The following is a 25,751-nucleotide window of genomic DNA, read 5'->3' as shown; positions in this document are numbered from 1 at the left end:
CTTACGTTTGAGGGTTGTGCACAAAAAACTTCTCAAAGAATATTATAAACACAAGCACAGTAGAAACTAAATATTTAATGATAACATTCAAACAGATATCGTGTACTGAATCATACAATCTATCTTAATTGCGACTATTACAGCAAACTTACCATTTATAAAGCAAGGAAAGATTATCCAAGGCAGATGCTGAATGTTAGAGTAAACAAAAATAAAAAAATGGAGTGATTTCTTTTAGCAATAACTGCTTGTATGTGTGCACATTTTTGAAGACTTGCCACTAATTCCTACCAAAAAATTAATATTTTTGTATTCTGCTTCACCTCAGTAGTATTAATAATGCTGTCTTAGCTGAATCCTAATTCTTCATTCCAGTTTTTATTCCACAGATGCCAGGTTCCGTTTTCTTCAGACCTCATGTTTATAATTATTGCAACTGGTCAGTACTATAAAACTGATGCAATGTATGTATTATTGAACCAAATTGTAGGACCAAAGCACACTCCCACCTTCAAACTTTGTTGTCTGCACACAGATATAGGTAAGAGAGCATTTCTGGGCATCCCCTGTATCCAGACGTGCCCTTCAGACTGGAATAATGTGTGTGTGTGTGTGTGTGTTGTATGACTTATCATTCAGCAGACATGATTTTCATTGCTTCATAGTCCAGTTCTGTGTGCCTGGTCCATGGCAATAAACAGTGTGTATTTGGTTGTTGGTAATAAAGGCTTTTGAGGTGCAGCACTTCCATGAAGACTCATGGCATTCAGCTTTCTCTGTATTATGAAAGCATTTATGGGATTGCTTATAGTCTGCATGCATCTAAAAGAGGATTGGCTCCTGCCAGTCAGGAGTTTAGGTTGCATATCTTGGACTAAGTGTTACCTAAGTATGGGCTTCAACTTTTTCAGCATTTTTGAAAAATACAGTCATGGAACACCTACTCTCCACATCAACTACCAAAACTACAATTTATATGATTTCTTCCATCACAAGAGTGTACTTGTGCATTTGGAAGATCTGCCATCCCATCTCAGCAAACCTAGCATTCTTGCTTTTTGATTTGCTATGGTTTAAAATTTCTTTGTCACTCTTTGTTGCATTCATTTACTGTCTTTATTGTCTCCAAATTTTGAAAAACACTCTGACCTCCTTATTTATCTATTATTATTATTTATACAGGTACTCCATGGAGTCAAAAGACTCGTCGTGGAAGACCCACACTATTCATTAACACAATACTTATCATACATAGCCTTAAATTTGTTCACTGTTGGGGTGCTCAGAACCACCTCAGGCAATCCATTCCACTCATTCACCACTCTCCAAGTAAAGAACTTAATCTGCACACTCTTACTAACCTCTTAGACAACTTCCAAGTGTGACCCCTTCTTTTCTCCTACTTCCTGTGTATTGAAAAATTTATTTTGTGTCAGTCTTATTGAATCCCTTTAATAAGTTATAAGTTTCTATCATATCTCCTCTTCTCTGCCTGTCAGCTAAACTCTGCAACTGAAACACCTTCAATCTATCCTCATAAGGTACATTCCACAGACCTGTCATGAGCTGCGTCACTATCTCTGAATCCTCTCCACCTTCTGGTTTCCTAGAAATGCAGATGACTGAATCTGTACACAATAGTCAACATGTAGCCAAATCAGCCTTATAAAGAGGGATAATAACCTCTCTATCTTTACTTGTCAACATGTTCTTTAACATATTCCAAGTAATCTTCTGAGCTATTTTGCCATCTCTTGTAATATGCCCGCTGAATTTCAAATTTCTATCCACCATCACCAGAAGATCCATAGCCTCATCAATTTTGTGTAATTCAATACAATTGATATGATATGAAGTATGTAACCTTTTCATCGCAAAGTGCATTATTGTATGTTTCACAACATTAAATTGACAACCATTGTCCTTTGCCCACACTGCCAATTTATTTAAATCATCTTGCAAGATATCTGTATCACCTTTATCAAATATTGACCTCCCCAGTTTTGCATCATTAGCAAACAACTATATATCCTCCACCTCAAATATTCTGCTATATCATTAATGTACAAATTAAAGAGTAGTGATCCTAGTACTGACCTTGGCCACTTTGCTAGTGACCCTCATTTGCCATGATTTCACTCCACCATATACCACTCTCTGATGTCTGTTTATCAGCCATCCCCTATCCATGCCACCAACCTCATATCCATTCCCATTTGCTTTTGCTGGCCTGGTTGGCTGAGTGGTTAGTGTACCTGCTTTCCTACCAACAGGTCACGGGTTGAAATCATGCTGTAGGCATGAATGTTTGTGATTGTCTTATATTGTGTACTGCTATAACCTTTGATATGGTGCACTATGACCTTTGCTGTCCTTGCGCCATTAAAACCATAAATCATCACTATTTTCTCCAGCTTATCTAATAACTTTCCATGTGGTATTTTTTTTATATACATATGTAACAAAACCTGTGGGGTATCCGTAACTATAGAATAACACGTATACCACAGTAAATAACTTTTTTTTATTATGTAAATATTTTGTCTTGTGTATCATAAGACATCATCAGTACAACTATCGAACAACAATGACAGGAACTGAATGTAATAAATGGTAGTGCACATGCTTAAATTGGAATTTCTATGTATACAGTCGCATATTCATGGATTAAAACAATTGGCTGAAATTAAAATTAATTAAATTAAATTAAAATATAGCAGATAACTTATTTAAGTTAAGGGATATTATATCCTTTGAAGCCTTTGGCTTTTCATATATTTAGTAATAGCAGATAACTATTTAATACAATTGAGGATAACAATTTCACAAACTTTTGGAATAGTGAGACAGTTGTTTCAATTTCAAAGAACTAATAACTAAGAACTAAAGAACTTCATAGAACTAATTCAAAGATTAGTTCTATGAAGCACTTTCTTTATGTAAACGTTAATGTTTATATATGAATCTATGTAGTAGCTTAACATTTTGCTATTGGATCCTGTGGTTAGCGTTTTCAATTCCATGTTGTGCATGGCCAGATTTGTGAGGTTTGGATAAGGCTGATGTAGTCTTGATGTTCAGAGATACGCATATTTATAGATCTTCCTGTTTGTCCAAAGTAAACCAGCTTTTTCAGGTTATTATAGCCATAATACATCAGCTCACCATCCATCTCAAAAATATGGCATAAAATCTTTACTATCCAGACACACAAGATGTGTTCTAAACAATCTCTAAAATAAGAATTGGAAATTATCAAAGAAACAACCTTACTTAAATGGATATAATCCAATAAAAAAAAAAAAAAAAAACACAAAATAATTAACCTCTCCTACAAATCAATCAAATAAGAAGAAGGCCACAGAACTTCTATACCATATATTAAAGGCATCTCTGAACTCCAAAAATTATGAAAAAATATACTCATTGCTACTTACAATCCCATAAACCAAATTCACAACTTGCTACCTTCTCCAAAAGACAAACTCTCACCAATGATGCTATCTGGTGTATATGAAGTACCATGTTGAAAGTTTATTTTTCACTTGGTTAGACTATATTAAATGTAATTTAATCCTTTATCCAAGTGTGAGCAAACAAAGTTTGCACCTGAAAATATCTTCAGGACTGGGGTAAGGTAGTACAACACCGTGCAACTCGTAGCAAAGGTGGACCAAGCTAACATTACTCCTATTTCAGTATCTCCCATAATGCAAAACACATCTCCTTGCGGATATGTACGGAGGCTGTTCAATAAGTTATAAGACTATATTTATACAGAAAACAGATTACCTTAAATCTTCATCATTTACATGGTCTTTTTCGAAGTAACTACCGTGAGATGCGATGCATTTGTCCCAACGTTGCGTCCGCTTCTTAAACACATGTGAAAGTCCGTTTTTTGAGAGTTCTTTCAAAACCGCCTCCGCAGCTTTTACACATGCTTTGTTGCTTTCAAAATGGCGGCCTCTTAGTGGTTTCTTGAGCTGAGGAAACAGCCAGAAATCGCATGGTGCGAGATCAGGACTGTATGGAGGGTGTGGTAGGATATCTATGTTGTTCTTCTGAAAAACGTCCACTACACAACCAGCAATATGTGGCCTTGCATTATCGTGGTGCAATAAGAATGGTACAGCACGTCAAAAGACGCTTCCTTTTGACGTGCTGTACCATTGTCCATATAACATCCGCATATTATGAGCCGTTTACAGTATTCCCAGGTTCTACAGCATTTTGGTAAACAGTGCCTTCGTAGTCAAAAAACATTATGGTCATAACTTTACCAGCCGATTTTACAGTTTTTGCTTTCTTGGGGGTAGGCGAAGATGGATGCTTCCATTCACTGCTTTGTTGTTTCATTGTATGGTCATAGTGATACAACCAAGCTTCATCTACTGTAATGATGCATTTTAAGAAGTTGTCGCCTTCTTGTTCCAGTCTTTCTTTCCATTCTGTGCACACATCCACTCGATGCTGCATTTGCTCTGGTGTCAAGAGTTTGGAAATCCATCGGGCTCAAACACATTTCAGTCCCAAATGTTCAGCCATGATTGAGTGAACACTTCCCACAGAAATATTCAGGACAACATGCAGTTGGCGTACTGTAATTCTGCAATCCTCCTTGATGATAATCGCTGCTGTGTTGATGATTGTCTCTGTGATGGATGTTGAAGGTCTTCCCTGACGTTCAAGATCTTCCACATTTTGCCTTCCTTCCTTAAAAGTTTTATGCCAGCGAAAAACACTTGCCCTCGACATTGCTTCATCGTGGAAAGCTTCGCGTATCATGTTAAAAGTGTCCGATGCCGATTTTTGCAAACGCATGCAAAATTTAATCGCATAATGCTGTTCCAAGGATGCTTCCATTTCGATGGTCGCAGCTCGTAGGCGCGCTGAAACAAGCTTGCGTTTAGTCCCGTGACACTCTGGCACATCAGCCCATATACGCCATCTATCAACCTCTTTTGTTAATACAGACAGCAACATTTCTTTATTCCACAGAAATTAATATTGTGATGAGTGGTTTCGCGACAGTAAAATTAGTCTTATTACTTATTGAACAGCCCTCATATGATGTTATGCATTAAATGAAGGGTCACTACCCAGACTGGTTTCAACCTTTATTGAGGTCTCTTCAGTGGGAGCCATGCCCAGAAGTGAAGCCTGGCTCCCACTGAAGAGTGGGAGCCAGGCGAGGTCATCTTTACCTATAGGAGTTGCCAAAAGGTGTGCCACCTTTTTATTAAATTACTCTGGATTTAGAGAAAGATGTTGAAAGTTTATTTTTCACTTGGTTAGACTATATTAAATTTAGTTTAATCCTTTATCCAAGTGTGAGCAAACAAAGTTTGGGCCTGAAAATATCTTCAGGACTGGGGTAAGGTAGTACAACACTGGGCAACTTGTAGCAAAGGTGGACCAAATTCCCCTAAATTCCAGAGTAATTTAATAAAAAGGTGGGACACCTTTTGACAACTCCTATAGGTAAAGATGACTTCGCCATTGCTTCTGCCTTTATCTCCACTTCTGGGCCTTGCTTTCACTGAAGAGACCTCAATGAAGGTCGAAACTAATCTGGGTAGTGGCCCTTCCCTTAATGCATAACATTATACATATCTGCAAGGAGATGTGTGTTTTGCATTATGGGAGATACTGAGATAGGAGTGATGTTAGCTTGGTCCACTTTTGCTACGAGTTTGCCCGGTGTTGTACTACCTTATCCCAGTCCTGAAGATATTTTCAGGCACTAACTTTGTTTGCTGACACTTGGATAAAGGATTAAACTAAATTTAATATAATGAAGTACCATGCTCATGTAACTTGGTACTTCACTAGGACAAACAAGAAGATCAAATGTTTCTCTGAACATCAAGACCATATCTGCCTTATCAAACCTCACAAATTATCTGCTATATTTTAATTTAATTTAATTAATTTTAATTTCAGCCTGATAGTTTTATTTCATGAACATGCAACTATATACGTAGAGGGATTCCAGTTTAAGCATGTGCACTACTGTTTTTTGAATTCAGTTCCTATTGTTGTTGTTCAATAGTTGCACTGATGATATCTTATGATACATAAGATGAAATATTTACATAATCAAAAAGTTATTTACTGTGGCATGCGTCTTATTCTATAGTTATGTGGTATTCTGTCAAATGCCTTTGCAAAGTGCAACAGTATTGTGTAGTGTAATTAGTGGAGCCATTTTCTTTATCCAATTTCACTGTCACCTTATTATGAAATGTGAATAAATTTCTCATGCAAGACCTCCCTTTTAAAAAAACCATGTCGCCCCCTATAGAGTATCACATTCCTATCCACCCATTCCTGAATTTTACTTTTAACCAACTTTACCAATACTTTACCACCAGTTCAGAAATACTAATTGGTCTGTAGTTTGCTACTTCTGTCTTGTAGCCACCTTCATGTAATGGACCTATCTTACCCTCTTTTCATTCCCTTGGAACCTTGCCAGAGGCTGAGACTTAGATTAAACAACTTCTTCAGAGGCACTGCCAGTTCACTTGCAGATTCTTGTAGCACATGTACTAACATCTAGGCCCACTGCTGTATTCACATTGGTATTTTTCAATATATACTGAATACCTCCAGTGCATTTGTCTCAATTCTCACATCAGTCTCTGTCACATCAGTAACTGCATAGTCACCACCTGGAAGATATGACTTTGCAAAGTTTTCTGAACTATTTCTTTTGCTTCTGTCACTTTCCTACCATTCCTGACACATATCTTCAGGAGGGGGTGTACAGGAGCTTATGATAGTATTACATGAAAAGTTACATCCTTACTAACTTCCTCTCAACAATTTTCCCTCCAGATTAGCCTGTTATCTGTCAACATACAGTATTATCAGATCTTATATTTCTGTCTTCTAAGGCATTTTTTGCTGTATCATTCCATCTATTAATACATCAGGGTCTTTTCCTGCCATCCTGGCAAAAACTCTTGTTTAGCTAATCTTTCTTCTCCCATTCTGTTTACATGGCCATACTACCTGAGATTAACTGTGCTAACACATTCCTGATTGATAACAATGCCAAATTCTCTCCTAATATCCTTGTTTTTAATATGATACTGTCATTGATCCTATCTGTTCAACCCCCCCCCCAATCTTTCTCAGGACTCTCATATCTGTGGTATCCAGTCTTTGATCAATAGTTTTATTTCTAACTCAGCTCTCAGATCCATAAGTGAATATTGGTTTGAACACTGTCTTGTATACAGTACACACACACACACACACACATATATATATATATATAGTAGATAACCAGCCCAGATGATCTGACTGCAGAAGCCCCTCAGTGATCAATATTCATCGGTGAGTGAAAGTTGTTTATATAGGGATGTGCATATAGATATGTAGTGATCGAGGATCATAGACTGAAAGTTGCCACAGCACCAAAGATGTATGTGTTGGCAGTGTGAATATCTCCCATTATGTATATGCAAAGTGATTTGTGTATGTATTGATAATTAATAAACTCATATATGGAGGGGTCTGGAATATTCTGATAAACGCCTAGAACAAAAATGATATTAAAGCAACGGATATAACCACAAGAAAGAGTAGCAGAGTTATGAAGGTAACTTATGTTCTTATATCCTTGTATGTTCTTTCTTGTGGTTATATCAGTTGCTTTAATATCATTTTTGTCTGATATAACCACAAGAAAGAACATACAAGGATATAAGAACATAAGTTACCTTCATAACTCTGCTACTAGTGCATTCTTTCTTGTGGTTATATCCGTTGCTTTAATATCATTTTTGTTTTCTAGGTGTTTATCAGAACTTTTCAGATCCCCCCTCCCCCTTCTATATCATATACATTATGTATAATATCATATAATTTCTTTTCTTGAAGAAACATACATGCAAAATGCAATCACTTGACACTAACTACATCATGAGTAAACCTATTCATGACACTTGTGATATTTACTTCTTTTTTTGTTTCATTATGCAATGGCTTATCTGGCCTCTAATAACAGCAGTTTGTTCTTTAAGAGTTATCCTTTTTTTTTTGACATCAGTGAATAAAAATCAGATGTCTTAAATATGTTTTAACTTCTGCACACTAACTTCTGTTTTAACTGTTATAAATGGGATATATGCAACTGCTTATACATGCACTTACGTAATAACGTGGGAACATAGATACATATGTTGTACTGTATTACATTGCTTGTATAGTATTTGTCTGTGTGTAGAAAGCATCAAGAACCAGCAAACTAACAAATTTCTGGGGAAAAAAGCAACAGAAAAATACATTTTTAGAAAGAACATTTATTTAATTAACCATTAAAAAATGAATTAGAAAATATATGAAGTTTGACTTGGCTTGGGTATGCTAAAAGTTTCATTTAGTGATAAGTATTATGCACTTAACCAGACAGAGTTGTGATAGAAACAGTATGCAGGTTTTTTTTATTACTTTTTTTACGCTAATAAGTGTTACGTATAAATAAGCTTTATGGATTGACATAGGCAGTAGAATTTCAGAATTCATGCATGCTAATATAACTGTTAACTCTGAGTGCTATATTAGAACACTGAAAATTGAAGGCACAGATTTAGTCATAACCATACAGCAACTTTACCTCCAGCATCAGCTTACATAGGTCAGCTATCACCATTGGTCAGCTATCATACAGTCCAGATAAGATAGGAGCAAAGATATGGTTTAATTGAGTAAACCACATAAAGATGTAGTTGTACACATATTTTCTGCTGACTTCTTTGTGTTAATTGTATTATTTTTTAAAAAAAGTTAATTCCTTTGATATATATTGATAAAAATAAGATTTAAAAAAACTCTTTAAGACAATTAGATGATGAAATTCGCACTGTGGTTCGGGGACAAACCAGTATGGGACATGATGGTCGTCAAGCTTTAGAAGAGGCTCAGAAAGCTATTCAGCAACTGTTTGCTCATATTAAGGATATTAAAGACAAAGCTGAAAAATCTGAACAGATGGTAAGTAATGCTAAGATTTATATAATGTTTTTATTTCTGAAGTATTTTGTGCTAAATGAAAAACCATATTACTTCTGTCTAACTTTGATGATGCATATTCCCAAATAAATTCAGTTAGAAAATAAGTCCATGAACTTAATATTTGCATTTTTTGTTACCGTAATTTGATAGAGGTTTTCAGAGTTGTATGAGCTATCTGAAAAGCAAATTTTGGAACAGCAGAGTAAATATGCACTGTTTACTCAGAAGTAATCATCATACTGAAAAAAAAACAAAAAAAAACCTCCTTTTTTAAATAAAGAAACAAAACAACAGGCATACAGTCAGGAATACATATCCATACTTGAAGTAGAAAAAGCCATCAAAGGCTTGAAATGTAGAAAGGCAGCAGGAGTAGATAATATTCAACCAGAAATGCTGAAGTATGGTGGTATAAAAGTCTTACAGTGGCTGCACTACATAGTTCAGAAGGCCTGGACAGAGGGACAAATTCCTGATGATTGGAGTAGAGCTCTAATATTACCCATATATAAAAAAGGAAAATAAAACTGAATGTGAGAATTACAGAGGTATTTCCTTACTGAGTGTTTCTGGCAAGATTTATGCCAGTATACTTGAGAAACGGTTGAGAAGAATTGCGGAAGAAAAGCTGGTAAAGAACAAGCTGGATTCAGACCAAATAGAGGCTGTCAGGATCAGATCTTCACTTTACTACAAATAGCTGAGAAAGCATGAGAATATAACAAAGATCTGTATTTAAGTTTTGTCAATCTGGAAAAGGCATATGACAAGGTGCCAAGAGAGAAGCTATTCAATACGCTACAGTTATATGGTGTCAATGGAGCATGTTTACAAGATTCCCTGACTAAATTGAATAACTGTTGTAATAGATATGGTATGAAGGTCAGCAATAAAAAGAAAAAGACAATGAAAATAGGTAGAATCGTTGAAAATGTCAACTGCATTGTGAACGGAGAACCTGTGGAACAAGTAAAACATTTCAGCTACTTTGGCACGATTTTTAGGGAAGATGGTAAATCAAATATGGAAATAGACAACGGAATCAACAAAGCTGGTATAGTAGGGAAGTCAGTTGAATAAATTAAAATGAATAAGACAGAAATTAGTCAGAACACTAAATTAGCTGTATACAAGACAGTGTTCAAACCAATTTTAACGTATGGATCTGAGAGCTGTGTCAGAAGTAAAATACTTGACCAAAGACTAGAGACTGCAGATATGAGAGTCACGAGAAAGATTAGATGCGTGAACAGATGGCATCAGTGGCAATATCATACTAAAAACGAGGATATTAGGAAAGAACTTGACATTGTAAGCATCCAGGAATGTGTTAGCAGAGCCAATTTCAGGTGGTATGGTCACTTAAACAGAATGGGTGAGGAAAGATTAGCAAAAGAAGTGTTCTCTGCCAGGTTAGCAGGAAAATAACCCAGAGGAAGACCAAGATAGGTGGATTGATACGGTACCAAGTGCCTTAGATGATAGAATTATAAGATCTGATGATGTTGGAGTCTTGACAAGTAACAGACTAATTTGGAGGAAAATTGTAGATAGGAAGTTAGATGATGTAAATTTTTCATGTAGTACTATCATATCATGTACACCCCTTGAGGGCACATATCAGGAATTTGATGATGATGATGACAAAACAACAGTGATTATTTGTAAAATACTTTCAATTAAAAGTTTCTTGGCATCAAGATTCTGGAATTTCATCAGTTGTGTATTTGCTACTAACAAGAGGTCTAGCCAACTAATTTCATGCTAACTTTTCACCTGCTCTTTGTAGGAGTTATCATTCTTCATCATCATCAAATTCTTGCCATGTACCCTCAAGGGGTGCACAGGAATGATAGTACTACATGAAAAATTTACATCATTGCTAACTTCCTATCTACAATTTTCCTCCAAATCAGTCTGTTACTAGTCAAGACTCCAACATTATCAGATCTTATTTTTCTATCATCTAAGGCACTTTGTACTGTATCAATCCACCTATATCTTGGTCTTCCTCTGGGTCGTTTTCCTGCCAACCTGGCAGAGAAACTTGTTTTGCTAATCTTTCCTCTCCCATTCTCTTTAAGTGAACATACCACCTGAGATTAGCTCTGCTAACACACTCCTAGATACTGACCATGTCAAGTTCTTCCCTAATATCCTCATTTTTAATATGATATTGCCTTTGATGCCATCTGTTCATGCCCGCGATCAGCAACTGGGAGAGACTTGCCATCTGATGCCGTAGAATTCCCTTCCACTGGTCAGCATCGTGGGTCCGAATGAAAACAGAATTAGGAAAAAACAGACGGTTTGAAATCCGCGCGATCCTGCATTTATTATCTCTTGTTGTGCCTTCTTTTCACTGCAGAAGTTTTCTCACGGTGCCTTCCTATTGGTCCTTAAGTTGTTTAGTCACAACTCTTCTCAAGAGCGCTCTTTTCGGGGAATGCGAGTTTAATTCGCTTTCCACGAATGCCTTTGCTTTGGGTGTTACGTTTTTCATGGGTAACATGAAACCTTTTGGACTTTTGTTTGCATTGATATACATTTTGCATAGAGTATTTTTTTCTTACTTGTGTTTTCAAACAACAATATTTCTATCTAGATAGACAAATTCCTCCTTTTTTATACTTCATTTTAAGGTAATTCAGTTATGTTCTCCATTAACAATTTGTTTCCTTACTAACAGTACAAGTATTTCTTGGTTATTATTGTATTCTTGTTAAATCTTGAATGAATCATCCTTTTGATGAAAAGGTCCTTATTCAAGATCTAACAGTAGTCTCTGTTTAAGCTGTAAGTCAGCACTTAGAGTTGAAGGAGGTACAGGAAGATGGTTTGGGTAAAATCAGGTGTGTGGCAAGGGTGCACATTATCTCCACTGTTATTCATTATCTATATGGATCATGTTATGAAGGAAAGTGGTATTAAACTTGATATTACAATTGGTGATGTTAATCTTATCTCTTTACTTTATGCAGATGATGTTACGTCTGAATAAATCCAGTAAAAGTCATAAGATTCCCTGACTAAATTGAATAGCTGTTGTAATTAATTTGGTATGAAAATCAGCAATAAAACGACAAAAACAATGAAAATTTGCTAAAACATTCAAAACATTAACTGTATCCTGAATGGTAAACCTATAGAACAAATAAAACATTTCAGCTATTTAGGCACAATTTTTAGTGAAGATGATAAATTAAATTAAATATGAAAATGACAACAGAATTAATAAAGCTGGTATAGTAGGAAGTCAGCTGAATAAATTTATATGGAATAAGAAAGAAATTAGTCAAATCACTAACTTAGCTCTATACAAGGTAGTATTCTAACCAGTTTTAACTTATAGATCTGAGAACTGGGTTAGAAATAAAATACTTCATCAAAGACTGGAGACCTCTGATATGAGAGTTCTGAGAAAGATTAGTGGAATGAACAGAGGGCACCAATGTCATCATATAAAAAATGAGGATATTAGGAAAGAACTTGCCATTGTTAGTAGAGCTAATAGGTGTTATGGTCACTTGAACAGAATTGGAGAGGAAAGATTAGAAAAGCAAGTGTTCTTTGTCAGGTTGGCAGGGAAAAGACCCTTATGTAGATGGATTGATATGGTAAAAAGCACCTTGAAAGACAGAAATATAAGATCTGATAATATTGGAATCTTGACAGATAACAGATTAATTTTGGAAGAAAATTGTTGATTGAAAATTAGTAATGGTGTAAATGTTTCATATAGTATTATCATAATTATCCTGCACACATCTTAGAGTACATATCAGGAACTTGATGTTGATGAAAAAAAGAATATTATTATCATTAGCATTATATGGGCAACTCCATAGAGTCCAATAGACTCACCGAAGGAAGCCCTAAACGTTATGCCTAGTGCTATCCAGTATTCATGCAATAGCTATCATACTTTGCTTTGAACTCATTCACCAAAATGGCACTCACAACAAACTACTCTGACTTATTCCACTCATTCAGCACTTAGAGATTAGTGAATGAGTGAAACAAATCTAGTCCTCACACTCTTGCTCAATTTTTATAACCTACAAGTCTCCCACCTTTTCTCACAAGGAGCATTCCATAGACTTGCTGCTATCTTTATCACTCGCTCCTGGATCCTCTCCATCTTTTCTTCATCTCTAACTGAAGTGACCAGATTTGTGCACAGTAGTCCAGATGGGGTCATATCAAGCTTTATAAAGAGATATGATAATCTGCTTATCTGCTCATTAGGGTGTTCTTCAATAATGAATGGTCCAGTGAACTGTTTTAGCCACTTTTGCAATATGTCCTCTAAACTTCAACCCAATATCACCAAATCCCTGGCTTCATCTATTTCCATCAGTGTGTACACAGCTGGTAATTTTTCACTCCAAAATGCATAACTATATACTTTAAGACGTATGTTCTCTTTAAGAACACCACATTAAGACACCTGTTCTCCTTTGCCAATATCACTTGTCTGTTTAAATTACTTTATAATAAGTAAAATATTATTACTTTACCCAAATTTGCATTATCAGAAAAAAAAACTGCATATTTCTCCCTCAAATGATTTCTATTTCATTAACAGCCAAATTAAATACAAGTGGTCCAAGTACAGAGCTTTGTAGCACTCCACCTATCACAGATCTTCTGCTGGACTCTCCTTCAACCATCCTCTTATCCACATCACCAACTTCATATCCATCGCCTTTTGCTGTAATTTATTTTAGCAGAATTTCATGCAGTATTCTTTCAAAATCCTTTGCAAAATTCAGCAGTATCCTTTCAAAATCCTTTGCAAAATTTAGCAGTCAGTAGTATCACTGTATCCATTACTTTTATCCAATTCAGCTACTACTGCATTATAAAAGGTAAGTCACTAAGGCATGACATGGTCTTCACAAAATCATGCCCCCCCCCCCATTATTCCATTCCTCTCTACCCAATCCTGGACTTTCCCTTTAACCAACTTATCTAGTACCTTGACTACCACTTCTGAGATGCTGAGCAGTCAATAAACTCAATTTTGGAACCTCCTTTATTCAATGGAACTACTGAATAAAGTCCCCCCCCTTCTTTCCATCATTTTGGAACCAACCTAGAACTGAGACTTAAATGAATTTCTTTGAGCATGGATTCTGTGAAGCCATTTGATAATTATAATATGAGAAATTGATATTGAAATTAAGGAGAATGGTTGGTTGATCAGAATTTGTATTTGTTATGGGAGCAGTGTTTCATAGGAAAAAAACGACAAGTTATATACCACAGGGCTCTCTTCTGGGAACTCTGTTGTTTAATTTGTATGTTGCTGACATAGTACATGATTTGAAGGGCAAGCAAGGTTTGTCTACTTAACTAAGTAATAATGAATGTTTAATATCCTTTCTTTTAGTTATTTTCATTATCTGATAGAATCCTTTTCTTTTTTACTTCAATTCAGTTTTTATTGGAATTTTATTTTGTCTCATGTAATACAGGAATGTATTACATGAGACATTGGTTATTACCTATATTCATGTAGTAACAATAAAATCTAAACTAGAGGGAATGCAATCCTCTGAACAAGCTGGATTTAGAAAGAATTACAATACTTTGGACCATATTCACATATTAAGACAGCTCATTGAAAAATCAATTGAATACAATAAACTCTCATATCTGGCCTATATAGACTACGAAAAAGCATTTGATTCAGTTAAGACATCTGCAACACTTAAAAGCTCTTGAAACCCAGGGAACTGAGAAACCATATATTGAAACACTAAAACATATTTACAATAATGCAACTTCTGTAATTAAATTATATAAAAATAGTGAAAAGTTCCCAATACAAAAAAGGCATCCAGCAAGGTGACACCATATCTCCCAAATTATTTACAGCTGACTGGAGGAAGTCTTTAGAGGCCTTGATTGGAAAACGAAAGGAATAAACATAAATGGAGAAAGGCTGCATCATCTGAAATTTGCAGATGATATTGTCCTAATAGCAGATAATCTTGAAGATCTGGAAGAAAGGCTAAATCAGCTAAATGAAGCCTCCAAAGTAATTGGATTAAACATAAATAGAGAAAAAACAAAAATAATGATGAATAAATACGTAACCCATAGAACTGTCAAAGTTGAAAACCATGAAATAGAACAAGTTACTTCATATGTATATTTGGGCCAGTTGTTATCCTTTGAGGATTGCCAAAGAAAAGAGATTGAACAAAGAATTCACCTTGGATGGATGGCCTATGGGAAAATGAGAGACATATTCAGAAGTGACATCCCTATGAGTCTAAAAAGGAAAGCTTTCGACCGTGCATACTTCCTGTCCTAACATACGGAGGAGAAACATAGACTTTAACAGAAGCCCTAAACAAAAAGCTGAGAACAACATAACATTGCATGGAAAGAAGTATGCTAAAAATAACATTAAGAGATAGGAAGACAAATACCTGGATAAGATCTCAAACAGGTTTCATGGATATTGTAAAATACATTAAACAGGCTAAGTGGAGATGGGCTGGCCATATATTGCCAGATGCAGTGATGGGAGATGGACTAGAAAAACAACAGAGTGGAGACCAATGGATGGAGCAAGACAAAGAGGAAGACCGAGAAGAAGGTGGAAGGGTGAACTGGAACAAATTGCAGGAGTGAGATGGATGGGAGAGGCAGAAAACCGAGTGGTCTGAAAAATCATAGGGAAGACTTCTTCCAGCAGTGGACAGAACCAAAAGGTTGAAGAAGAAGAAGAATACATTCCTGAATTTGTGAGCCTCAGATATGCAAAAGTATTATAGTTATGTTGTAGTAACTTCATAAATTTTAATGAATATCAATATCCTAGAGCTTCTTACGAGGGGGGGGAATCTGGAAAGTTCTGATAAACACCTACAACAAAAATGATATTAAAGTAACTCTCTCTCTATGTTCATTGGGCATCTACAGATGCCGTATGGTCACTCCGATGCTCGGTGATGTTCCACACCAGGCCTCGCCATGTAGTCCTGTTGTTTGCTTTTCTGGCAGCCTCAACTCTCTGAAGATCAATCACTCCACAACACCATCCATCCATCTCATTGATGGTCTACCCCTGCCTCTTTTTCCAGGAGGAACTTTACCTTCTATTACTGTTCTGAGAAGTCCTCCTTCCATCCTTTCTATGTGTCCAAAATATTTTAACTTTCTTCTGTCAATATCCTTAAGGAGCCTTAAAGTTCTACTAATCTTTTCTAACACCCATTCATTTGTATGCCTTTCAGTATATGATATCCTCAACAGCCTTCTGTAACACCACATCTCAAAAGCAGATATCCGTTTCTTATCTGACTTCTTTAGGTTCCAAGTCTTGCATCCATAAGTCGCTGTTGGAAAAACAATTGCATCTAAAATCCTCAACTTTGTTCCCATGGAAATAGATCCATCCTTCCAGATTTTAGACAGGTCTCTGACTGTTGTTTTAGCCATTCCTAACCTTTTTCTGACATCTTCTGAACAGCAATTCTTCACATTAATAATGGATCCCAGGTACTCAAACTTGCTGACTTCCTCAATTCTTTCTCCATTACGATACACTTGTTTCTCAAGAGCTTCTCTGTTTGTTTTTCCTTTGAGAACCATGATCTTTGTCTTTGCTAGAATTGAGTTGAAGTCCTCTATTATTACTGATCTTGTTAACTTTGTCAAGAATTAGTCCTAGTTCTTCCATGTCATTACAAAGGAGTACTGTATCATCAGCGTACTCAGATTACTGATCAATCTACCTCCTATTGTAATTCCTGTCCTGAGCTCATCCAATGCTTTACACATGATGTCCTCTGCATATATACTAAACAAGTGAGGAGAAAGTAAGCATCCTTGTCTAACTCCTTCTCCAACTTGAAGCCAGTCAGTCAATCCAATACCTGTTCTTATTGTGGCTTCTTGCTCCTTATACAAGTTGGCTATCAACCTGAGAGTGTGTTGAGGAAAACCCATTCTTTTCATTACTTCCCACAGTTTCACATGGTCAACACAGTGAAAAGCTTTAGAGTAGTCTAAGAAACACATTAACCAGAGGGAGTCTGAATTCTTTATATTTTTCTATGATCTGTCTAAGGCAAAGGATCTGATCTCTGGTGTCCCTACCTTTCGTAAAACCTGCTTGTTCTTCGGACATCTCTGCCTCAACTTTGGCCTCAATCCTATTTAGCATGATCTTTAATAAAATTTTGCTTGCATGAGATATCAAACTAATAGTTATATAATTCTTGCATGCCTTCATATCACCTTTCTTGTGTAGTGGTATGAAAACTGACTTCTTCCAGTCTCTAGACCATGATCCTGTCTCTCATATCCTTGTAATCAATCTATGAAACACTCTTATCTCTCCATCCCCTGTGGCCTTAATTAACTCTGCTGGGATTTCATCTGCACCTGGGGCCTTATTGCTGTTGAGCTGCTTAACTGCTCTTTCAGCTTCATGCCTAAGTGGAGGTTCCAAATCAAAATTTTCTTGGTGGGAGGACTCCACATTTTCTTTATCCGCTCTGCTGTACAGTTCCTCACAGTATTCTTTCCATCTGTTTTTGATTTCCAACTCTTCTGTTAGTAATGATTCATTCCTGTCTTTGATGACATTCAATTTAGGCTTAAACTTGTGCTTTAAGTCATGAACTAAATAAAACATCCTTTTATAATTATGCCTTCTCATCTGGAACTCTATTTCCTCACATTTATTAGTATAGAACTTTTCCTTGCCCTGCTTGATGGCTCTTCTGATTTCTCTATGTAATCTCTTGTATTCTTCGGTCCCTGTGTCTCTTTGTTTTTACAACTGCCTTCTTTTGATTAGTTCCCATGTTGAATCTGATATCCATGGGTCTCTTGGTTTTCTTATTGGGCTGAGATACGGCTTTGCTGTATACTGTATTATCATCTTGACTCCTTGCCAAAGCTCTTCTGATTTCTCTATGTAATCTCTTGTATTCTTCGGTCCCTGTGTCTCTTTGTTTTTACAACTGCCTTCTTTTGATTAGTTCCCATGTTGAATCTGATATCCATGGGTCTCTTGGTTTTCTTATTGGGCTGAGATACAGCTTTGCTGTATACTGTATTATCATCTTGACTCCTTGCCAAAGCATTTCTGGTGAGATTTCCTCATTGGTCTCCAAAAAATCATCCAGCCGAGTTGATGTTTCTTCTGTGAATCCACTAGGAATTACTCTAACATCCAATCTAGTGGAATGTGCCTGACCTGGAAGTTTTCGGAGTCTTAGTCTTACTTTGGCTCTTACCAGCTGATGGTCTGTACCACAATCTGCTCCAGGACAAGTATGCACATCAGAGATGCTTGTCTTCCACCGCTGGAGAGCCAGGATGTAATCAGTCTGGTGCCTTGACCTATCAATGTTAGATGTCCAAGTGTAGGTCCGTCGTGGATGTTTCTGGAAGCAGGTATTGGTAATAACTAATCTGTTAGCATGGGCAAATTCCAACAGTCTTTCACCATGGGTGTTACGTTCACCCAGACCAAACATGCTACACTCCGGCCTGACTCTCATACTCTTCCCCACTTTTGCATTTAAGTCTCCTAAGATGTACAGTATGTCTCTCCTTGGTAGGCAGTCCAAAACAGTTTGTAAGCTTTCATAGAATTCTTCACTCTCTTCTTCAGGCCTATCCATGTGGGGTGCATAAACTACCACAATTGATACATTGGTAGGCTGAGCCTTAAGTCTAATGGAGAGTATCCTATCATTAATGGGGTTATAACCAAGAAGGCTTCTTGCCTGAGCTGTCTTCAGTATCACAGCTATCCCCATAATGTTTTGAGTCACCACCTGAGTAAATAACTAGCTGACCATCCTGTCTGTTGATGTGACCTTCTCCATTCCATCTGGTCTCTGTAATTCCCAAGATGTCATAAAGTAACTAAAGAACATATTAGTAGCAGAGTTATGAAGTATCTTATGTTCTTATATTCTTATATCCTTGTATGTTCTTTCTTGTGGTTATATCAGTTACTTTAATATCAATTTTGTTGTAAGTGTTTATGAGAACTTTCCAGATCTCCTCTTATTTGGTAATGACAATGCCCTCTTGTTGGGTTTCAGTCCTGTCTAGGATGCAGAGAAGCGTTAAAAGGCCTTTTCAACTGAAAGTAAGTTAGCCAATGGTGTTATATGGAGGTATGAGGGTTTTTCATCGTAAACTGGCAGAGAATAGTAGTTGATAGACATAGACTGTGTACATGAACTAGCATAATATTATAGGAGAGATTGACTTCTGTTTGGGTTTATATGGGTCAAATTTATTTCAAACTAAGTTAGAAAATACCGACAAGTTTCGCCAACTTTTAGCTGTTTGGCTTTGTCAGGGTAAAAAATAGACGTAAGACAACTTAAACACTAAAACTATTACACTAAAACTGTAAATGAAGAAAGAACCGAATACAATTGTATTTTTACAAAAAGCAGAAGAATGCGTACATCACACGCATGGAGTGTGTATGATCTCACTTGTTGTATGTTATGCTGAATGTTCTGTAATTGGCAGCAAGATTTAATTCTGGCATGTTTAAAGATCTTATGAAGGTCTTCCAAATCTCAGGCAGAATTAATCCTTGGTTTCTATTTAGGTTTTGTTTTGAACAGATAATGCTCATGGCTTCTTTTATAATTCAGGAGCTTTTGTTCCATACCATAGAATGGGACAAAAGCTCTATGCCCTACTTAGAGAAGGATTTCTGCTCCCGAATTATAAAAGAAGCCATAACAGTTATCTGTTCAAAACAAAACCTAAATAGAAACCAAGGATTAATTCTGCCTGAGATTTGGAAGACCCTCATAAGATCTTTAAACATGCCAGAATTAAATCTTGCTGCCAATTACAGAACATTCCTACATAACAAGTGAGATCATACAAGCTCCATGCGTGTGATGTACATGTTCTTCTGCTTTTTTGTAAAAATACAATTGTATTCGGTTCTTCCTTCATTTATAGTTTTAGTGTTTAAGTTGTCTAACATCTATTTTTTACCCTGTCTAAGCCAAACAGCTAAAGTTGGCAAAACTTGTTGGTATTTTCTAACTTAGTTTGAAATAAATGTGACCTATATAAACCCAAATAGAAGTCAATCTCTCCTATAGTTCTTGTGATCAAAAATAACCTTTTTATCATTAGCATAATATTAATTAGGTTTCCATGAAGTTATTTGACCCTGACAGGTCAGTTGAGCCTTATATGAATGGGAAGATTTGAGATCAATAAACAAGTTTGAAACATAGAATATATAAAATTCTGTGGAAAGATTCAGTAAAGGTAATACCACGTTAATTTTATAACAGTAGTGAGTGATTTGATTTTGAAGAGAAGTTAATTAGGTATAGTTGTCAGAAACTAACATCTTTTAACTATTTATAAAAAAGCGATAGACGCATTTACTTAAATGCAACATGTTCTATTTTCCATAAGGTGAAAGAGATCACAAGGGATATTAAACAGTTGGACCATGCAAAACGTCATCTGACAGCATCTATCACAACATTGAATCATCTGCACATGTTAGTAGAAGGAGTAGATAATTTGCAGTAAGTGTTAACTTTTTAATATATGTACGAGGGTTGTTTGAAAAGTTTGGTAAAAAAAATAAGTTAAACACATTTTTTTGGAAACAATCACCTTTATTTCTCAACATAGTCTCCATCCAGGTCTACACATTTGTTCCAGTGAGTTTCCAATTTTTTCATCCCATCTAAAAAGTAGGATTTGTCAAATTGTATAAACTAGTCATTGATAGCCTTGATGACATTCTCGTTCGAAGAAAATGTTTTCCCACCGTGCCAAATTTTTAAGTTTGGGAACAAGAAGTCACACGGAGCCAAGTCTGGAGAATACAGTGGATGTGGAACCAGTTTGAACCTCAATTCGTGCAATTTTTCCATATCTTGGTTGTTTTTTCTTCAGTTGTTCTTTTAAATGGTCCAACAATGACACATAATAGACTCTTGTTATTGTGTTACCCTTTTCCAAATATCACTGCAAGAAACTCGTTTTTCTCGATTTTTATGAAAAATGCAAACACGGTCATTTTAAATGTTTGCCAAATGAGAGTTACACGTTGCACGTGGCTAAAATTTAGCCAGGGGTCATGAAAAAAGATGATACGTGCCAACACTGGTATGAATGAATGAATTGTGTCACCGTCTATTAGAAATTTACAGAACTTTTCAAACAACCCTCGTATATTAAATATGTATTACAAAGTAGTCTATAAATATTTTGATTATAATTTCAAGCTATCTGATGAAGAAATGTTGTTATTGTGTTACTAATAATTGGAAACTTGTATTATAGAGACCTGAATTGTCTTCAAAATCTTTTATAGGTTGTCTCAGCATTTCAAGATTAACTAGCTTAGCCTATCCATAATATATATATATATATATAACGATTTGTAATATTATATATATATATTATAATTTTTTTTTTCATTTTAAAAGATCTTCTCAGGGAACCCTTGTAACCTCTGTAGAGTGCATCTCCTGGATGGCGGATAGACGAGCCCACCAGATATGGTGGGGTTGGTGTGAATATATCGAATAAGGACTCGTGGACCAACAGAGCCATAAGGAGCAATCATCTTGATTGTAAGGGAAGTGGCACTCCCATGGTCTCTAGCTGGATCTATCCTCTTCTTTTATTACTTTGAGGGAGAGCCACTCATTTAACCTTTCCTATAAAGCCTTATCAGCCAACTTTTCTTATTTTATGACCATTATGTTATTAGAGTAATCAAGGACTATAGGGTCTTTCCATTTTTGGTCCATATTTATGTTCCCTTTAAAAATCTCCTATCTTTTCTTCAATACACCCTATTCCTCTTTTGGGTTTAAATTTGGAAGAAGGCAAGTTCAGAAGCCTTATGGTAGCAGCCCTACCATTGGACTATTCATTGTCAGGCTAGTAACCTGACATGGAGAACACTAAATTACTTTTAAGCCAACAGAGAAAGGTATTCGAAATGAATCTATGGAAAACGACCCTGGAATAAAAATGGAAACAGCAAAATATAATACATAGCAAACTGGAACATAAGAGGAATAGCATATAAAGAAATAGAATTATATTTAATATTAAATTAAAGAACTTTTCAAATAGCGGGAATCACTGAAAAAATAAAAATAAAAGGAATCATGAGAACTGAACATTGTAATGTAGTTTATAATGGAGTCAACAAAGATCAAAGAGCATAAGTAGGTGTTATGATTTGGATTCATAATTCCATTTCAAAATAGTTGCCATATTATAAACTACGGAATGAATGAATAATAGAAGCTAGAATAAAAATAGACAGAGGTTATTTAACAATAATTGGTTTATATGCCCCAGAAGAAGGATGCGAAGATGATAATATTAAATCTTATAATCAATTACAATATATATATATATATAATAAAATAAATAAAAATGATTATGTAATATTAGCAGGAGACTTAAATGCAAGAATTGAGAAAACTAAAATTAATAATACAGGAATACATGGAGAACATATTCTAAACAGGAATGGCAAAAAAAATGATTGACTTCGTACTTTATAATAATCTTAAAATAATGAATTCTTTCTATAAACTTAAAGACCTACATATTCTTGGGCAACAAGAGGATGGAAATCAATATTAGATTCCTTTATCTTTAATGAAAAGACATCAAAGTTTTCTATAGATGTTATAGTCCACAGACGATATGAAATAAGAAGTGATCATTTCCTTGATAAAATAAAATTAAGATTACCATTTAAATACAAATAACAAGAACAAAGAAAATTGAAAAATTTTCTTTTATAAAACAAGATTATTAAATGACACAAATATGCAATGGCTGTATAAACAAAGACTTAACCAATATTTAGATAAAATAAAACAAAGTGAAGAAATAGAATGGCTTAATATAAAAATGATACTAAATACAGCAGCAAATGAAAGCTTAGGAAGGATCAAAAAATTCAACAAAAAGAAAAAAAAACCTGAAGATATGGGATGATGCAATCAAAGAAATAATCAAAATGAAAAAAAGAAGCATATCATAAATGGTTAAGCAGTAAAAGATTATAAGATGAAACACAGTATAAAAGAATAAGAGCTAAAAGAGAAGTCAGAAAAAGACAAAGAATCATGGAACAAATTTGTTTCTAATTTAGAACATGACTTGTATAGAATAAGACCCAATGTATATAGCGGTAATCAATAAAAAAATAAATAAATAAATAAAATTTTGAAACATTTAAGTACAGATACTAGAGAAAGCATAAAATTAAACAACAAATTGAAATTAGAGGAATTTCTAAATTTCTATACAGCATTGTGGATAGACAAATATTTTAAAAAAGATAACTGGCAAATATTCAATGAAAATGAAATGGAAATACTAAAGAAGAATTAGAAATCAGCTTGAAAGAAACAGAAAATTACCTGGAGAAGATAAGTTAGGTTCAGAATTATATAAAATATGCAGGAATAAGGTTTAAAGAAAGTCTTATTATTTTAAAATAAAATCTATTCAACAAGTAACCCATCAACAGAATGGACAAAAGCAATAGTGATCCATATTTTTAAAAAAGGTAATAGAGATGACCCTAAAAACTATAGAGGTATGAGTATTCTAAATTCCTGCTATAAGGTATGTAGCAGAATTTTAAATAACAAACTAATAAAATATTCCAAAGGCTTTATTTTAGAAGTACAAAATGGATTTAGAAAAGGATGATCATGTATAGACCCAGCCTTTTGCCTAAAATTGATAATAGAGAAAAGAAGAGAATACAATCTAGAAACACATATTACATTTATTGACTTTGAAAAAGCATTTGATAAAGTTAAAAGAAGTCTTTTATTTAACATATTAAAAGAAACACAAATACCAAATAATATTCTAAAAGCTATCATGAGTATATATGAAAATAATCAAATACAAATAAGATTAAATTATGAATTATCATATCCTAGAGAGATAAATCAGAGTCCAATAAGGATTCCTCCTTTCAGCAACTCTTTTTAATATTTATTTAAATGAAATAATAAAAATTCCCATCAAGGGATTAAACTTTCTTCTACTGTAAATTTAAACACTCTCCTGATGATCAAATAATAATTACGAATTCTGAAGATAACTTATAGAAAGATATTTTAAATTTAAATGAAATAGTCAAAGATTATGGAATGATAATATCAACCAAAAAATAAATGATTTCCTTTAAAGGACAAGATCCAATAAGAACTAAAATGGTAATAGATAACAAGATTTTAGAAAGGTAAATTCATTTAACTACCTAGGATATATAATTACATATAAAAATGAAAAAGATATAAACCAAAAAATTGTGAACTATTTAAAAATAACAGGTGTAATTAACTCTGTATTTAAACCTAATCTAGTTCAAAAACAAACTAGATTAAAAGTATTAGCCCTACCAATCCTATTGTGTGGAAGTGAAAGCTGGACAGTAAAACAAAAAGAGAAACAAAGATTAATAACAGCTGAAATGAAGTTTATGAGAAAAACTGCAAAGTATACTCTATTCAATCACAAAAAGAAATGAAGAAATTATGAAAGAACTAAACCAGGAATCAGTAATAGAAAATATAAAGAAATATAAACATAAATGGATGGAACATGTTGAAGGAATGAAAACAGAAAGATTACAAAAGAAGTATTATTAAATTACAAACCATTAAGAAAAAGAAAACTAGGACATCCTCAAATGAGATTGAACGATGACTTCTGAGGCCAGAACAGGCCATCGTTGACCTAAATCCATGAAAATTATGATGATGATGATTTTAAAAAATCAGCCTTATGAACTCAAGGAGCTACTGTACAAGTTCATCTAGCAGATAACTTTTTTAAACATCCAGGCCTTACACATGACTTGAACTCAGCCTTTGCAGTAAATAAACAGTGACTTTATTATTATTATTATTCATGCCTCCATGGAGTCAAGAGACTCATCGTGGGAGGACCTTCCTAGGAAACACAAAGTCTATCATACCACTCCTTGAACTTGTTGACTGCTTTTGTTCTCACCACTCTATCAGGCAATGCATTCCATGGTTCAACCACCCTCCATGCAAAGAAACCACTCCTCACCCTCTTGCTCACAGCTTCCTTTTGTAACTTTCAAAATGGCCCGTTGTCATTGCGCCCTCCTGCTGTTCACACCAAGTGAAAGAACTTCCCAGTGTTAACCCTGTAACTGCCTCTCAACAGTTTAAAAGTCTCGAACATATCACCTCTCCTTCTTCTATTCACCAAACTCTGCAGTCCACATTCCATCAGCCGATCCTCATAACTAACATTGTACAAGTTAGTATTCTGAGAATAGCACTCTTTGTTGTTGTTAGTTTGCATCATTGACATTTGATTTTTTTTTTCATGTTGAAGGAAATTATCAAAAAAATTATTTATATATATGTATTTTTTAAATTAAACATACATACAAGAATCATTTTAGACTAACAACAACAACAAAACATAATATCAAATTAATGTTTATTTCTTTATTGCAGGCTTAAACACTATTGTAACATTAAAATAATGAAGTAATATTGAAATAATGGCATAATTTTTGCCTTCTAGTATCTGGTCTTAACCTGTACCAAACCTCCAGAGGATGTTCTTTTCCATCCAGCCATTTCCTCATAAAAAGCACTCTACAGACCAGTCACCAGTTTAGTCACTCACCTCTAAATCCTTTC

General features: G+C 34.9%; 1 protein-coding gene across 4 annotated transcripts in view; it reads left to right on the top strand.

Annotated features, from left to right (window-relative positions):
• Positions 1-25,751, top strand: part of Vps53 (vacuolar protein sorting 53) — a 349,419-nt gene that overhangs the window by 21,698 nt on the left and 301,970 nt on the right. For all 4 annotated transcript variants that reach the window (XM_090412655.1, XM_090412656.1, XM_090412658.1 and 1 more), the window contains exons 3-4: positions 8,853-9,006; positions 20,473-20,588. In XM_090412655.1, coding sequence (XP_090268781.1) covers positions 8,853-9,006; positions 20,473-20,588 — 270 coding nt within the window. The remainder of the gene's footprint in view (positions 1-8,852; positions 9,007-20,472; positions 20,589-25,751) is intronic.

Source organism: Typopeltis vanoorti, chromosome 23 (genome assembly GCF_054136105.1).
Source record: "Typopeltis vanoorti isolate ZY-2024b chromosome 23, IOZ_Tvanoo_1.0, whole genome shotgun sequence".
NCBI lineage: Eukaryota > Metazoa > Arthropoda > Arachnida > Uropygi > Thelyphonidae > Typopeltis > Typopeltis vanoorti.
The sequence above is the reverse complement of the archived record's forward strand: the minus strand, read 5'-3'. Positions and strand labels throughout refer to the sequence as shown.